Source organism: Notolepis coatsorum, assembly GCF_963971535.1.
Source record: "Notolepis coatsorum genome assembly, chromosome: 4".
NCBI classification, from domain to species: Eukaryota; Metazoa; Chordata; class Actinopteri; order Aulopiformes; family Paralepididae; genus Notolepis; species Notolepis coatsorum.
In genome coordinates, this window is record NC_140168.1 from 17,102,101 (window position 1) to 17,115,877 (window position 13,777).

The window sequence follows — 13,777 nt, forward strand, 5'->3', positions numbered from 1 at the left end:
TCGGAAACGGCGGATATTGACGCAAGGAAATGGCGCAGTGAAACGTGAGTGTAGTCCTTTGAAAGAAGAGACCCAGGGCTTGCGATGGGTTTTCGAATTCCATAAAACTACACTACCCAGCTCACGCCAGCCCCTGTCAAACTTGGAGCCGTCTGGCGTGAAATCATTTTTCAGCGTTATTTTTCATGATTATGTCTCACGGGGTTGAACAAACCTGAACGTTATTGCCATAAAATAGAATGTAGTTTCTTTCTTTACCTTTCTGTGAACGTCTGGGGAAAAACGTGTCTCAATCTAGTAACTGTACTTACAGTAGATTTCATTCACAGTCTTTGCTGCCCTGTTATGGGCGCCTGGTTGTACTAAATCCAGATTGAACTCTGCCATTGGAAAGAGGAGATTTGGCCCGATCCATAGATGACTTGGCCATAATAAGTTCATTTATAAGCCTGATATTCTATATTCTATAATCATATTTCAAATTGCATGTGTCCGGATGGCAAAATTCAGTACTGTATCTACAAAAACCTCTGTAAATCATCTGCCCTTCATTAATTTGCTTAGATGTTTTGTACACTTGATCGCAAGAAGGTGCTGAATCAACTGGACTACAAACTGGTCAATGTTAGCATGGTGTTATTCACCATCAAAGATGAAAAAATTATTTAAAAAAGTATTCATTACAATTTACTCAAGCATAGTAACAGACACAATATGTCTGACACTGGGAATACATTCCATGAGGTCCATATATGTCCATAGATACCAGGAACATGCAAATGGACCTTGTAGAAGTGGCGCAATCTTCCATTTACTTGGTATGTACTTTTAGGCGAATTTTCTGAAAATATGGCTAGGGCTTAAGAGGTTAATTACAGCTCCATGAAATGATGTAGATGAAAAAAAGCATTGTATGGGGAACTGCTACCTTATCATTTCATTGAGCTGAACACAACGTAAGGATTCAACATCTCCAATGATCACTAGTGGCGACAGTGGCTTGGGAGGTAGAGCAGTTGTCTGGTAATCCGGAGGTTTCTGGTTCAATTCCCACTCCTCCCGGGCAGCGTGTCGAAGCGTCCTTGAGCAAGACACCCCTAACTGCTCCTAATGAGCAGGTCGGCACCTTGTATGGTTACCTCTGCCGTCGGTGTGTGAGTGAATGGGTAAAATGCCAGGAACAAAATTGTAAAGCGCTTACCATTTTTTATTTATTGACCATATTCAAACTCATTTACTCTCAATAACTGTCAAACTAAATTAATGTCTGCAAAACTGTTAAGATTTTCTTTGGATGTGTGTGAGATTATGTGTTTGCATTGTTTTCTTTTAGTGAAGTTCCCCTTTAACCCTTTCAGGTGTACATTTATCTGGATCTCAGAATTCTAACAATCTATAGGTTTCAGTGTCCAGTAGCCACTGTGACATCAGTAGAATGTTCAGATTGTACACCTGGACACGCCAGTACCCACTGTGACATCACCAGTAGAATGTTCAGATTGTACACCTGAACACAACATGTACAGTCAGGAAGTCCCTCGTCATGAAGATTATAACGTTCATAGCAACAAATGGTTATACAGTTGGCTGTAGTGTAGAGGTTCTACTCTCAAGATGCTCTCGGTACAAACACATGGGAGCCTGCAACAGATTTGACTGTCAGTTCTGCATTCAGAACAGAACTTTAGAGGGCTTTCTCACTAGGCATCCGGGGTCGAATCCGAGCACGATTGCCCCAAAAGTAGTGTAATGAGAACGCTCAGTTCCGTCGCCGATTCGCTCCATGCCGGGACCACTTGAGAATGTGGTTTTGGGAGCGGATCAGCGTCCCCGGCGACGGAGCGATCGCAAATGTGCAAACAACTGTACCAAAACACGGAAGAGGCTTGCTGTAACAAGTGGTTCTGTTGGTGCTAACCTGCTTGCCCAGAATAGAGTTTTATTCATACTTCAATTTTAAAATATTATGACTACAAATAAGACATTCTAGGAAGAAAATCTGGACTACAAACGAGACATTCTAGCAAGAAAGACTGGACTACAAACGAGACATTCTAGCAAGAAAGACTGGACTACAAACAAGTTATAGTGTAACATTATATTTAAAAAAGCACAACAGGACCTCTTTAAGGCTTTTATAGAACATTATATTTAAAAAAGCTCTCTGTACACATTGCATATTTAGCTTTATAGATGAGGCTCACTGAGTGTGTTTGTGAGAGTTTCCGTGCACTAATTACACCAATTAAATAGGGCTTAAGAAATGCTGTAGTTGAGGCCAGCCCTCTAAAGCCCTATTTGAACTAGATTAGTTTCACTGGGTGAGGAGGCCCTGTAATGTAATTTTCACGTGATGTGTGGAATTCCAACACTATTCATACTGGATGAAGGGTTATCTAAAGAAATTCTTAAAGGTGCTATAGTTAGCATTTTTATGTAGAGTAATCCTTTTTTCAAATAAGACATCCACAGAGCTTTTACAAAGTACTAATACTACCACTTCCCATTTCTCCACATGGAATGGAATCTGTTTGGATAAATGACATGCTGGTGCTCTACCTAGTGGCTCGGGAGGTAGAGCAATCGTCTGACAATCCGGAGGATCCCGGTTCGATTCCCGCTCCTCCCGGGCAGCGTGTCGATGTGTCCTTGAGCAAGATACTTAACCCCTAATAGCTCCCGATGAGCAGGTTGGCACCTTGCATGGTTGCCTCCACCGTCTGTGTGTGAGTGAATGGGTCAAATGTGAGTAACAAATAAAAGCGATAAAAGCGCTATATAAAAAAAAAAAGCTGCCATTTAGTGCATCTAGTGGCTGAATGTTATCTAGTGCAGGGGTTCCCAAACTTTTCAGGCTGCGACGCCCGAAATAACGGTGTCAGAGAGCCGCGACCCCCACTATTATAATAGGTTAAAAAAAAAAGGGGGGGCCGGACTGGGGAAATCATTCAGGCCAGGAAATATAGTTTTTTGTAAGGGTCCCGCCCCACCTTGTGTGTGAGCAAGAGAGAGATAGAGATACTTCTCCAACTTGTGTGAGTTGCAGTGATCTCCTGGTTGTTCCCCACCTAGGTTATCTAACTATTGGCCTGGCCTGCTTCTAAGTTCAGTGGCCTGACTGCATTAAAAAAATAAAATAAAAAATGGAAATAATTTTTTTTTTATATGGCGACACACATACATACAATACAGCATTATACAACTATTATTAAAAAACTAAACATTTAAAAAGACTTTACACAAATACACATGGATACTATAGACTACAGGATCTGTAGTTCTTTTTTAAGCTTACTTTTAAATATATTTAAAGTGGAACTATTAGATTTTGTATATCATTCCACATCACTGCACCTTGATAAACAAATGAGAATTTGGCAACAGAGGTCCTACAGAAAGGAATGCGTAAGTCTTTATTTCTTCTTGTGAGATGTGCATGATAATTAAACTCAAAATAAGTTTGAAAGAAATTAGGCAAAGATAAAGGAAGACCAATTACTTTGTACATAAGAACCCCTGTTTGATACTTGTTGACCTCATAAATTGTGAGTAGTTGCATTTTTTTAAATAATGGTTTGGTTGGGGCTAAATAAGAAGAGTGCACCGTTTAAGTGGAGGACTTTCCTCATCTTAACTCTTAACGCTGCTGAGAGTGGTGCGCTCAGCAGAGCATACTACGGGTAGTGCACTACCAACTCTGCTCCTCTTCTCTCCACCTCCAGGTTTCATTAACTCTGCTCCTCTTCTCTCCACCTCCAGGTTTTATTAACTCTGCTCCTCTTCTCTCCACCTCCAGGTTTTATTAACTCTGCTCCTCTTCTCTCCACCTCAAGGTTTTATTAACTCTGCTCCTCTTCTCTCCACCTCCAGGTTTTCGTTAAACGGTAACTCCGCCCCTTCATCACGGTGAAACTCTTGCTGGATGTAACCCCACCCCCATTTCCTGCCTCGCCTGGGCCCCGCCCCCTTTTCCTGCCTCCCCGGGCCCCGCCCCCTTTTCCTGCCTCCAACGTTTCAATCAAGGACCACAGAAAGAATTCCTTCTCTGCCAGAACCCCTCCCCCTGAGAGATCTTTTAATTAGTTATAATTAAATATTTTTACAGTTTTTCTTTATAGAATGGAGAGTATTTAAGACATAAAAGCCATGACATTGAGAGCTGTGTTTACCTGTCAGAATGAGAAAGGAGCCTATAATAAAGTCTATGGAAAATGTCTTTGGTTTGTTTTTCCTTTTCAATGTACCGTGTGATTCAAGATGGCGGTCGCCTGGTATGACATTCAGTCCTGCTGCTTCAAGACCCTAACCTAACTCTGCCCACCTTCTCTTAGTGCAACACACACTCATGTCTTTCCATTTTACATTTAGTCATTTAGCTGAATGCTTTTACACAAAGCCACAAGGGTACGTGGTATTAATAGTCTAGCAGTGCATAGTAGTATAGACATAGTAGATAGTAGCATAGTACCGTAAATAGTAGTATAGGCATATTAACATAGTAGGTAGTGGTATAGGCATATAGTATAGCATAGTAGGTGGTAGTATAGACATAGTATGCTGTAGTATTGGCATAGTAGGTGGTAGTATAGGCATAGTAGATAATAGTAAATATAGTATAGACATAGTAGCATAGTAGGTAGTAATAGACATTAGCATAGAAGGTAGTATAGGCAGAGTAGATAGTACTATAGACATAGTACATAGACTATTTTACGATCTACAGTACAAAGTATTCCCACTGCTACTGTGCCATTAGAGCACATGTTGTAGATAATGATTCACACGTTGTAGAAGATAATCTGATTCACATGTTGAAGATAATGATTCATGTGTTGTAGAAGATAATCTGATTTGACATGTAGATGATTCACATGTTGTAGATAATGATTCACATGTTGTAGAAAATAATCTGATTCACATGTTGAAGATAATGATTCATGTGTTGTAGAAGATAATCTGATTGACATGTTGAAGATAATCTGATTGACATGTTGTAGGAGAAGATAATCTGATTGACATGTAGAAGATGATAATCTGATTCACGTGGCACTGGCAGAGGTTAGAGTATAGAGGCCACTTCCGCTAACCACCATGGGACCCTATAAATATATGTACGGTAGTGAATGGAATGATCCTGTTCAAGTTGTTCCATGAATTACACATATGACGTTTGTCAATTTAAAAGATAATTTTGCAAGTCAAGAAAATGTATTTAGCTAACATTATCGATACCTTTTTATGCAATAACATGTTAGCTAACTGACAATTACACCTTTAAATTTACGAACAATGTGTAATTCATGGCACAATTGAAACGGGTTTAAAAGAAAACTTTGTTTCTCGCTGTTGACAAGCTGTTGATATTTTTCCGAAAGGTTACATGATCAAGCGAGAACTTGAGGAAGTTATTGATGTGTTGGGGAATTCTGATGCCCTAGCAGACCTCTAGTGAACCAGCTGCATGACATCAGAGCAGACCTCTAGTGAACCTGCTTAATGATGACATCAGAGCAGACCTGTAGTGAACCTGCTGAATGACAGAGCAGTCCTCTAGTGAACCTGCTTAATGACATCACAAAGCAGACCTCTAGTGAACCTGCTGAATGACATCAGAGCAGTCCTCTAGTGAACCTGCTTAATGACATCAGAGCAGACCTGTAGTGAACCTGCTGAATGACATCACAGAGCAGTCCTCTAGTAGTGAACCTGCTTAATGATGACATCAGAGCAGACCTCTAGTGAACCTGCTTAATGACATCACAGAGCAGACCTCTAGTGAACCTGCTTAATGACATCACAGAGCAGACCTCTAGTGAACCTGCTTAATGACATCAGAGCAGACCTGTAGTGAACCTGCTTAATGACATCAGAGCAGACCTCTAGTGAACCTGCTTAATGACATGAGAGCAGACCTCTAGTGAACCTGCTGAATGACATCAGAGCAGACCTCTAGTGAACCTGCTTAATGACATCAGAGCAGTCCTCTAGTGAACCTGCTGAATGACATCAGAGCAGTCCTCTAGTGAACCTGCTTAATGACATCACAGAGCAGACCTCTAGTGAACCTGCTGAATGACATCACAGAGCAGACCTCTACTCCTTTCTCTCCTCTCCATCCTTCCATCATCTCCTCCAAGCTACTTCCTGGAAGGAGACAAGTGGTAGTGAGGGAGGAAAGGAGACGAGTGGTAGTGAGGGAGGGAAGGAGACGAGTGGTAGTGAGGGAGGGAAGGAGACGAGTGGTAGTGAGGGAGGGAAGGAGACAAGTGGTAGTGAGGGAGGGAAGGAGACAAGTGGTAGTGAGGGAGGGAAGAAGACAAGTGGTAGTGAGGGAGGGAAGGAGACAAGTGGTAGTGAGGGAGGGAAGGAGACATGTGGTAGTGAGGGAGGGAAGGAGACAAGTGGTAGTGAGGGAGGGAAGGAGACAAGTGGTAGTGAGGCAGGGAAGGAGTATCTGTGGACATAAGGAGAGGAGAGGCTGTTTTAAAGAATATTTTCCTTAAATAAATAAAAAATAAATAAAAAACATGACAGATAAATGCATTTTATAAAAACTTTATTATATATGCATCAAGAACAATTTTAATTTGGTTGTGTATTATTGAATAAAACTGGAATGTTGAGAACTCTGACGTTGGCTGGCGAGAGGGATGTTGGCTACATTGACCTTTTAACCTGCTTGGTAATCATGGCACCGTGTCTCAGAGGCCCTGGAGTGGAACGGCTACGTCACTGAGAATCAAGGGCACCAGGGGAAGAGGAGCTTTACTTTACACCATCAGGGGCACCAGGAGAAGAGAAGCTTTACTTTACACCATCAGGGGCACCAGGAGAAGAGAAGCTTTACTTTACACCATCAGGGGCACCAGGAGAAGAGTTTACAGCCTAACGAGGCACATTACAGTCCAACACCACTCCTTCAGTCTGGGAGAGGCCAAGGGTCACAGTGTGTTTCAGTCACAACAGGGGTGATATTCTGTACAGGCCAGCGTCTATCAACACTCAACCAGAGATCATATTGCATTCTTTGGAGATGCACTGATATATGGGCAAACAATTCAAAGTGGGCTTTAAAAAAAAAAGCATAATCAGTATTTAACAGCATAACCTACAGATGCCACGTTAACAGCATAACCTACAGATGCCACGTTAACAGAATAACCTACAATGACTTGTGTTTAACAAATACATTTCGGTTCATTTCTCTCTTCTTTACGTTGGTCGTGTCCTTTTTAAACATCGTCTTAGGACAACAGGTGTATGAATGGGCTGATCTGAGGAGAGACCTAAACAACAACACATTTGTGCGTCATCCTTCCGACACTAGAAAATACTATATTTAATACCCCAGGACCGTTCCACCATATCCCAGGGACCAGCGCCAGACACTGATCTGGGGTGTGTTCTGCCATTTCCCCAATGATGGTTAAGCCAAAAAAAAAAAAAAAAGGGAAGCTGATCCTAAGTCAGTATTTGAGGAAAACGTCACCTCCAGAATTTTTTTGGCGCGCACACACACACACTTCAAACACGGTCAAGAGGTTGCATGCAGGAGAGAGGGATCATGGGATTAATACTGAAGAGGAGGAATCTCCCAAAATGAAGCTTGCTCTTAAAAAAAAGGGGAATTCCACCAAAATACTTTTAGGTTGATATTCTGCAACGAGAAAGTCCAGAGAGTGTTTTCTACCGTCTCCAGGTTTAACCACAAGTCCTAAAGATGTAGGAAAATGTGATCCTAGGACATTGTTTAATTGCATTTTGTGATATATCCAAGAGAAAACACAAGACTCAAGTTTCCTGTACCTATATTACCAATCTACAACCTTTAGAAATTATTCAACCTAAAAATAAATACACTTGTGGAATTTCTCTCAAGCACCCCTCAAAATATGCGTAGCTTGTTCCTTGCTAAGAGGGGATCTTAAAAACGCGTTATCTTTGAGTCGTCAAACATTGGCACAATAACTTGTAATAAAAAATACATGACTGGTTTTTGACATTTCTGCTCTTAACTAGAGCTGTTAACTTTTCACATTAACTGGGTTTCAGCCAGGATTCACATAGTGGCTCATCTTCCTCTTCAAGTTGTGTTGAGATATGCAGCAACTCACATGGGTATATCAAGTACAGAGTACTGCATATCAAGTACAGAGTACTAGATATGGGAGTACAGAGTACTAGATATGGGCATACAGAGTACTAGATATGGGAGTACAGAGTACTAGATATGGGAGTACGGAGTACTAGATATGAGAGTACAGAGTACTAGATATGAGAGTACAGAGTACTAGATATGGGCATATTTGCAGTCTTGATGTATAGCATACAAGTTGGCTTTTTGTTTTATAACCGTCAATTTGCAAGTTGTTTGAAAGAGCATTGTACAAGACTAGGAATAACGTTTTGCATAAAAATAAATCTTTATGCGATTAATCGATTAATCGTTTCAATAATCAACAGATTAATGGAATATCTAAATGAATTGTTAGTTGCAGCCCTAGGGGGGGGGGGGTTGGGGGGGGGGGTTGGGGTTGGGAGGAGCAACACTTTGGCTTTTCTTTTCTCAACAACAAGAGAAAAACTATAAAATCCTGACGGAAATCTATTTTTAGAGGTTCAAATTACTTCATTTGGATAACTTGCAATATTATGTAACAAAAAAAAGGAAAAAAAAAGCTTGAATATTAAAACTGTGTTGATATAAAAACATAATACTGTTTATATATATATATATGTATAAAAAAGAAAAACTTGATATCCCAAGGAGGAGTGAAATAAACTAAGATAGTGACGGTGGAGAAGAGGACCAGGAGCTTCTCTCCATCTTCTCCGTCTGTCCAGCTCTGGTCTGTCTCCAGGAACAGGTCCCAAAACCTACAGCAGATAGAAGACGAATTAAGACCAAACTAACCAAACCTACAGGAAGACAATAGGAAGACAATTACATGCTATACTATGTTATTTGATACTATCTTGTCTAGCACAGTCTCTGGAGCGTAACAGTAAGAAGCATTTTGTATGAAAGTATTCTGTACTTCTGTATGACAACTATTAAAGAAACTTGAAAACTTGAAACTAGAATACTAAATAAGACCTAATAAACCAAACCTATAAGACGACAATAATAACAGTGTTCCGTCCTCACCTTGGGTCTTCAGACATGGGGTACGTCTCCGTCTGCTTCTCCCTGCTTCTGCATCTGGGCCTGCATCTTAGCGATCATCTCCTGCATCCTCCTCAGCTGAACAGAAGAGACTACTGGTCAACAACAACAACAACAACAACCAGACCATGACTAAAGTTAAGCCCAATGCGAGGATCTAGATGGCCGTCACCTTCCTCCACTACATTATAGACGGTTATGGATTTGATCGTATCTCACGACTAAGATCTTCTCAGATGGGAGTCCCTGGAACAAAGTCTCATCAAATGTCCATGACTCTGTGTGCAGCTTCTCACCTCAGCCTCCTTCTCCTGGAGGATCATGTCTTTGTCCGTCTCCTCCGGCTCCGGACCCTTCCTGAACGTCCACACAGGAAGACAAATCAACATCCTGCGTCCACACACGTCCACATCAATCAAACTGGTCATCTTTGTTGAACTGAGTCGTGTTAAAAGTAACAGCCGTTTCTTTGTTTAACATGGTGTTTCAGTGTTCTGTACATCATGTTTCAGTGTTCTGTACATCAGTTCTATATAAGTGTAGTCAATAGTTACTATACAATGTGAAGTCACATCAGTTCTATATAAGTGTAGTCAATAGTTACTATACAATGTGAAGTCACATCAGTTCTATATAAGTGTAGTCAATAGTTACTATACAATGTGAAGTCACATCAGTTCTATACAAGTGTAGTCAATAGTTACTATACAATGTGAAGTCACATCAGTTCTATGTAAGTGTAGTCAATAGTTACTATACAATGTGAAGTCACATCAGTTCTATACAAGTGTAGTCAATAGTTACTATACAATGTGAAGTCACATCAGTTCTATACAAGTGTAGTCAATAGTTACTATACAATGTGAAGTCACATCAGTTCTATATAAGTGTAGTTTCTCATGAATGTTAGATTCAGTGCCACTAGGTTGCTGTGGAGAGCCATCATGCATGACCTGTGTGTGTGTGTGTGTGCGCACGTGTGTGTGCGTGTGTATGCATGCGTGTGTGCACGTGTGTAGTGTTACTTTAAGTAGCAACAAGCAGAAGTGAGAGAAGCAACATGTAGAAAGTAGAGAAGCAGGTCAGTGAGTTAGTGGAGTTATCCATGAGAGAACAGAAGGAGGAGGGTGAGAATCTACTGACCAGGAACTACAAAGATGTGACGGAGGTCGCGATGAAGAGTCGACTCCTACAGGACACTATGGAGAGTCAGGGGGCGACTCCTACAGGACACTATGGAGAGTCAGGGGCGACTCCTACAGGACACTATGGAGAGTCTGGGGCGACTCCTACAGGACACTATGGAGAGTCAGGGGGCGACTCCTACAGGACACTATGGAGAGTCAGGGGGCGACTCCTACAGGACACTATGGAGAGTCAGGGGGCGACTCCTACAGGACACTATGGAGAGTCAGGGGGCGACTCCTACAGGACACTATGGAGAGTCAGGGGGCGACTCCTACAGGACACTATGGAGAGTCAGGGGCGACTCCTACAGGACACTATGGAGAGTCAGGGGGCGACTCCTACAGGACACTATGGAGAGTCAGGGGGCGACTCCTACAGGACACTATGGAGAGTCAGGGGTCGACTCCTACAGGACACTATGGAGAGTCAGGGGCGACTCCTACAGGACACTATGGAGAGTCGGGGGCGACTCCTACAGGACACTATGGAGAGTCAGGGGGCGACTCCTACAGGACACTATGGAGAGTCAGGGGCGACTCCTACAGGACACTATGGAGAGTCAGGGGGCGACTCCTACAGGACACTATGGAGAGTCAGGGGCGACCCCTACAGGACACTATGGAGAGTCAGGGGGCGACTCCTACAGGACACTATGGAGAGTCGGGGGGCGACTCCTACAGGACACTATGGAGAGTCAGGGGGCGACTCCTACAGGACACTATGGAGAGTCAGGGGCGACTCCTACAGGACACTATGGAGAGTCAGGGGCGACTCCTACAGGACACTATGGAGAGTCAGGGGCGACTCCTACAGGACACTATGGAGAGTCAGGGGCGACTCCTACAGGACACTATGGAGAGTCAGGGGCGACTCCTACAGGACACTATGGAGAGTCAGGGGGCGACTCCTACAGGACACTATGGAGAGTCAGGGGCGACTCCTACAGGACACTATGGAGAGTCAGGGGCGACTCCTACAGGACACTATGGAGAGTCAGGGGGCGACTCCTACAGGACACTATGGAGAGTCAGGGGCGACTCCTACAGGACACTATGGAGAGTCAGGGGGCGACTCCTACAGGACACTATGGAGAGTCAGGGGCGACTCCTGGTTAGTCACTCAAGAGTCAAAATGTCCTCAACTCTTTGACCGCACAACGATTCAAATTTCAAAACAATCTTATGGCTGGCAAAACGTACACCGATCAGTATGTTTACCGCCACCGGCACCAAGCAATCTGAACAATGTCCGGTGTCTCCAGAAGTCATGGAAATGGTCACATATAACGAGTGAGCAAGTCCTCAAAATCGACAGCAGAGTCATCCGTTCAGTGTCATCAGATTAGAATGTCGAGGTCGAAGAGTCGATTCTTTTTTACTCTGAGGAGAGTCGGGACTCGGGAGTCGACTCCAGTAAAGAAAGAAGCAAAGCTACAGAAGCAACACTGAAGCAACACTGAAGCAGTAGAAGAGCCGGGGGTGGGGGGGGGGGGGTGGGAACAGTGGTACCTCCCCCAATGAGAAAACGGTACCTCACAACAGTCCACTCACGGGATTGGTCAAATCAGGCCACACAGCCATCATTTGGACAGATGGCGAGCCAATGGGTAAGGCTGTTAAAACCACTCCCATTATCCTGGATTGGCTTTAGGAGAAAGTCTCAAAAGATTCCCATTGGTCTATATTCAAGGTTAAATGATGATACTCAGACTAAGTTAAATAAGAAGACAGGATGAACCTGGGGGGGGGGCGTTTCAAGGAACAGGATTACCCCTAGTTAGCCTGATAACTCCAGAGAGGTGCCACAGTGTGTCCAGGATTCTTTAACATGGCTGGAGACGTCAAAAATAAGAGGCCTTGCACAGACGTTTGCGTAGTTCTATTTCTTACAATATGGCTGCCTATATTATATTGGTAACCACTTTCAAAAGAAATGCCTACTTTCTGTGCAGTGGTTGAGTAGGTAAAACAATGCAAAAGCATGATATTACTGTTCCACTGTGACTTGTAATGCAGTAATAAAGACACCAAATGATTACATTGTCTTGTTGATATAAAATAATTTCTCATATATCAACACATAGCAACCGTCGTCTCTTCCAACATGGTGGACATTGTAAACATTCTGCGAGGCCTCTTTCTTATCATACTGACCTGGGTAATCCTGCTTTTGGTGAAACAACCCTCTCATCTCATTCTGTAATGTTACCCAGACGCTCCACATGCCACAAAACTAAACCCCACCCCGATCTGAGCTGAGGGTTAGTTACTAACCCCAACGCAAAACTAAACCCCACCCCGATCTGAGCTGAGGGTTAGTTACTAACCCCAGCGCAAAACTAAACCCCACCCCGATCTGAGCACTAACGCAACTAGCATGGCCCAACTGTGGTAGAATGAACATGCATGAGTTAAAACTAACGCACGACTGGAACGAGAAACTAACATCACTAGGTCAACAATATTGTTAACCGCCATCGTGAAAAAGAAAATATCTTGTTTAGTCTGCTGCTGATTTCATGTCTAAATCATCACCGTCTTTTAGCTAGCTGTGTGTGTACCACATGACAAGCTGTGTTATGTGCCATAATATGGTTTAAGGACCTCATCTCAGAACCCTAGTAGGAAGTATTCCTGACAATACCTCATCTCCGAGGAACATAGCTGTATCCTGTGTATCCTGTATAGCAAGACATTATTATGTACACTCCTGCAAATGATCAGAATATTCTATTATATTCAGTATTACTAATACTGTATATACCGTCACCTCTCAGATTATATTTATTATACCAATACTGTATAAACTGTCATCTCTCAGATTATATTTATTATACCAATACTGTATAAACTGTCAGCGAACTGTCACCTCTCGGATTATATTTATTATAATAACACTGTATATTATACTGTCACCTCTCAGATTATGTTTATTATACTAACACTGTATATACTATCACCTGTCAGATTATATTTATTATATTAATACGGTATATACTGTCAGCCCTCAGATTATATCCATTATACCAATACTGTATATACAGTCACCTCTCAGATTATATTCAGTTCAATCATGTCTACACTACCCATTCTATCTGGCTACTAACACTAACCCCAGCAGGGCAACACCGAGTGACTCCACCTCCCATCTGCTAGCCTTGGAGAGAACCCTGGGAGGTGTTGCCGTTTGAGGTGTGGGGGGAGGAGGGGGAGGAAAGGAAAGACGGGCAGCAGACAGACAGGTACGTACGCAGGAGACAGAGGCAGAATGTGGTAACCATGTGATGACAACCTGCCGCCCCGCTTCAGACGCTCAGAGCGGAAGTTCTCATAGTGGAGGTCCTGGGTCACTTCCTGTAGGTCCTGCATGTGGGTACTAGACAGACAAGACAAGACAATATAAGACACTTTATAGTGGAGGTTA

General features: G+C 42.7%; 2 protein-coding genes across 3 annotated transcripts in view; one reads left to right on the plus strand and one right to left on the minus strand.

The window, feature by feature from the left end:
* The window catches only part of stk25b (serine/threonine kinase 25b), a 43,920-nt gene extending 39,704 nt beyond the window's left edge, over positions 1-4,216 (plus strand). The window contains exon 11 of the mRNA XM_084313652.1: positions 3,871-4,216. Coding sequence (XP_084169778.1) covers positions 3,871-3,910 — 40 coding nt within the window. The 3' untranslated portion in view covers positions 3,911-4,216. The remainder of the gene's footprint in view (positions 1-3,870) is intronic.
* Positions 4,217-6,539: 2,323 nt separating this feature from the next.
* septin2 (septin 2) overlaps positions 6,540-13,777 on the minus strand; it is a 31,609-nt gene continuing 24,371 nt past the window's right edge. For both annotated transcript variants that reach the window (XM_084313654.1, XM_084313653.1), the window contains exons 10-13: positions 13,646-13,729; positions 9,463-9,523; positions 9,149-9,244; positions 6,540-8,877 (exon numbers count right to left, since the gene is read on the minus strand). In XM_084313654.1, the coding sequence (XP_084169780.1) occupies positions 9,158-9,244; positions 9,463-9,523; positions 13,646-13,729 (232 nt within the window). In that variant the 3' untranslated portion in view covers positions 6,540-8,877; positions 9,149-9,157. The remainder of the gene's footprint in view (positions 8,878-9,148; positions 9,245-9,462; positions 9,524-13,645; positions 13,730-13,777) is intronic.